Source organism: Desmodus rotundus, chromosome 7 (assembly GCF_022682495.2).
Source record: "Desmodus rotundus isolate HL8 chromosome 7, HLdesRot8A.1, whole genome shotgun sequence".
NCBI lineage: Eukaryota > Metazoa > Chordata > Mammalia > Chiroptera > Phyllostomidae > Desmodus > Desmodus rotundus.
Window position 1 is genome coordinate 68,925,674 of NC_071393.1, and position 3,810 is coordinate 68,929,483.

At 51.5% G+C, this 3,810-nt stretch overlaps 1 protein-coding gene across 1 annotated transcript; it reads right to left on the bottom strand.

Moving 5' to 3' along the window:
* Window positions 1-395: 395 nt before the first annotated feature.
* GJD2 (gap junction protein delta 2) lies at window positions 396-3,304 on the bottom strand. Its single transcript, XM_024568336.3, has 2 exons — window positions 2,978-3,304; window positions 396-1,992 (listed from the first exon to the last, which is right to left on the bottom strand). Exons 1-2 carry the CDS (start codon window positions 3,046-3,048, stop codon window positions 1,098-1,100), a joined length of 966 nt encoding a protein of 321 aa, XP_024424104.1. The 5' UTR covers window positions 3,049-3,304; the 3' UTR covers window positions 396-1,097.
* Window positions 3,305-3,810: the final 506 nt, after the last annotated feature.

The following is a 3,810-nucleotide window of genomic DNA, read 5'->3' on the forward strand; positions in this document are numbered from 1 at the left end:
TAACCAATAGTGTTCAGTTCCAGTGATTTCGTGTGTGTATGTTTCAAAAAATAACTGATAAAATAATAATAAATAGGGATTGACATGGGCCAATTAAGGTCTCTGGTGTGAGCACACATTAAAATTCAAAGCATGGCAAAATGAAGTACAGTTGTGTTGCACAAAAAAAAAAAAAAAGATTAGAAAATGAGTGAAATACACCAGTTAGAAATTCTGTGGCTTGAGTAGACACCCTTGTTATTAACAAAAAAATATAACAAAGTCCACAAACTGAAAGGCAGAAACATCCCAAGGCTTATAACCACATGCCTAACAGTGCAACAACCAGCTCACACAAGTGTTACAGTTGCATGTTGCAATTCCCTCCCTCCCACCCAGACCCTGTCCCTAGTAAACAGCACCAGTGCAGTTTGAGTTAGAAAATTGGAAATATTGAGACATTCCTAAGGTTTCATAATGACCAAGGGCCAATCATATGGGCTCTAATGCAAACTTTTGCCATGACTGTTCTCCAAAAAGCACCCAAGTAATCCCCTCTAGCTTGCAGATAAACCATATTAGGTCTACTGGAAGGCCAGACTCAGAAAAAAAATAATAAAAGCTGGCATGCTATCCTGGGTTAAGGGAAAGGGGCATGCTGATAGGGAAAGTAAATGAAGGATGTCTCAAGGATGTTTGTCTTGCAGCCCAGGATGAAGGGATATGTTGAGCTAAGTCACAAATTTTGGACCAATGAAGTATTTGACTCACACCATTCACCAGGATACAGAGCTCAGCAGAGCTAAGTCCCACTTGGTAGCTGTGCAAGTCCACTCTTATCAAGATCACACTTGGCCATAAAATAAAAGGTCCCAAAGAAGTTTAACTTATCCATCTCATCACTCTACTCAACTGCCTCTGTGGAGTCAGTGGGGTGACACATAGTAATGATTCTACTTTCTCTCTTCTTCCATTGATGCGGGAGCTTCTCTTAACCAAACTTATCTTGTATCTCAATGATGACAGTTGCATAAATGAGGGCAGGTATAGCCATTCCTGAGCAGTTGTCTGCCTCGGGGCTGCTTGTCACTCCCTAGGCCTCCCCAAAACCTGCCCTTTCAAACATAAGCAGAGTCACTGGACTGAGTCCTGCCAAAGTTGGGAACACTGACCCGCGGCAGGTCCTTGTTGCGGATCTCATAGACTGACTTTCTCTTGGCCTGGGCCCCTCGCACAGCCAGCTTGATCTTGCGCCATCCCAAGTGGTTGAGTTCAGCCAGGTTGAGCACAACACAGATGCCACTCACGGCAAACATGAACACTAGAAAGACGGTCTTCTCAGTAGGCCGGGACACATAACACTCCACCTCCTTGATGCAGGGGTAGCGGTCACACTCATACAACCCTGGGACACTGAAGCCATAGAGAAAGTATTGACCCACCAGAAATCCAATCTCCAGGGCATTTCGGAACACCACTTGGATAATGTAGAAACGAGAGATGCCTTCCTGCCTTCGAAGCTTGGATCGCGTGGCAGTGCGCAGCCCTGATGGGTGTGGGGTCAGTTCCTTAACCTCTAAGCAATCTGGCTCTGTCTCCTTGCTGGTGTTTTCTGTGTTCTGCAGCACCCCATTGAGGATAGCATTTTGCAACTTCTTATCTTCTCTTTTTCCTCCGCCACTACCCCCACCCGCACTTCCTCCAGGACCCCCCATGGACTCAGGGGGGTCTCTGTCCAGGGCTAGGAAGACAGTAGAGTAGCGACGTTCTCGCTGCTTGGCAGACTGGTGCACAGAGTAGGTGATGAAGCAGAGACTGGGGGTACACACCATTATGATCTGGAAGACCCAGTAACGAATGTGGGAGATGGGGAAGGCGCGGTCATAACAGGCCTGGTTACAGCCGGGCTGCAGGGTGTTGCACACAAACATGGTCTGCTCATCATCGTACACTGTCTCCCCCACAATGGCCACAATGAGGATCCGGAAGATCACCACCACAGTCAACAGGATCCTGAGCAGGGGGAAAGGAAGGGAGAGAGGTTCTCATGGGCTGAGTCACTGACTTAGGAAAGCCCTGCTCCTCCCTTACCCGCTGTGGTGTTTACACTCGTGCTTTGACTGGGGAGCTGTCCGCCCCGAGTGGTACTGAACTGGGAATCTTAAGAAACCTTTGTCTTTTCCCTTTTTGCTAGTTGCTGGAAGCACTTCATATTTCAGGGATCTCAGATATGTATGTCTCCATACACTGGGCACGGTACATATTCAACAGATAGATTTCATCAGCATATATGGAATGTACAAAGGCACAGAACAAACCTTCACTCCGGGTATGGCAGATGCACACGGAATATCTGAACAGAGTATGCTTCAAAGTCTACACAGAGTGTGTAGTAAGTACACCAACTGGGTGTTTATCCTCATATGAATATTGAACCTAATGCTTTACATAAACAGATAGTTATGAATATATATACATGGATATATATATATATTACGTATACGAAATTGTTAATTAAGTGCGTGGGTTTCTGACGCTGTTTTAACAGGCAAATCACTTTAGCTTAATAAATGTTTGTTGGGGAAAGATACATCTGCTCTGAAGAGCAAATCCATCTTTCCATTTGCCCTTCTCTGTCCAAATACAATCCTGCTTTCCTTGTAGATTCTATTTAGGGAACCGATGGAGATTGGCTCTGACTCCGGAGAGTGGGGGGACAATGACTAAGCCAACAACTCCATTTTCGTTGGGAGAAGAGTGAACACCCCCCCCCCCCCGCCAGTGGTGCTTCATGGGGAGGGGATGGGGGCACTGAGCAGGAGTAGCTGAAGGAGGGGGCCATCGCTGGGCATCAAGTAATTCCCCAATACCTGGAACACAGACACATGGGCTGAGGACGATGGGCAGGGGCAGAAAATGGACTGGGGCTGTTGGGGCTCGGTCTGGACGTAAGAAGGGACTCCCAGGGGCCGCCCGACGGCCAGCTCGGCGCCCTTACCTCCCGATCATAGTGGAGTGCTGCTGCACCGCGGCTTCCAGCAGCCTCTCCAAGATGGTCCATTCCCCCATCGCTGTGCATCCGGAGGCAGCAGACAAAGGCTGGGCAGTACCGGGCACGTTCTGGCTCCGGCCCCTCCCCGGGCCGCACCTCCCGGATCGGAGCAAATTGCCCCGCGATTAAAGAAGCAAACAAATGTTTTAAAAATCCACGAGTCCCCTTCCCTTTTATTGTACTTAAAAAGGGGAAATGGGGAAAGAAATTCAAGCGCGCCCCGATTGATGGGGCAGCTGGCGCAGTCTGGAGAGCCGGCACGACCTCGCGCGCTGTCCCGGGGGCAGGTCTCAAGCCCACGAGTGCTCAGGCGAGGGGCAGGGGCGGGGGGGGGGGGTGGCAGCGTGCAGGTCCGCGAGCTCTCTCACCCTCCGGAGAGAGGTCTCTGGGCGCCACTCAACCCCGGGGTTGGGGGCCGGAAGGATCTGAGCACCAGCCCGGGCGGCTGGCACTTCGGCCGGCACTGAGCGCTGCCGTGCTGCCACCTGCGAGACTGGGGCGGAGCGCGTAGAGCGGGCTGCCGGGCTCGGGAATCTGTGGCCGCCGCCTCTAATCCGCCCTTAAGTAGTCTCCGCCTGCGTCACGCCAGGTCCGCGGAGGGGAGCGAGCGCTGCTGCGGCTGTCGCTGAGCGCCGAAGCCCGAGGGGCTGGGGACACTCGCAGGGGCAGAGGGGGAAAGAGTCCTGGGGGCCCGGCGGGGAGTGGGGCAACTTCGAGAGAAAGGATCGCACCGCCCCTCGGAGCTCCTCCGGGGGCCCAGGTAACCTCACCTGACCACC

Excerpts from the sequence above, each read along its gene's own strand:
- GJD2 (XM_024568336.3), bottom strand. The coding sequence starts at position 3,048 with ATGGGGGAATGGACCATCTTGGAGAGGCTGCTGGAAGCCGCGGTGCAG. Across the intron at positions 1,993-2,977 it reads CACTCCACTATGATCGGGAG|GATCCTGTTGACTGTGGTGG; the intron begins GTAAGGGCGCCG and ends CCCCCTGCTCAG.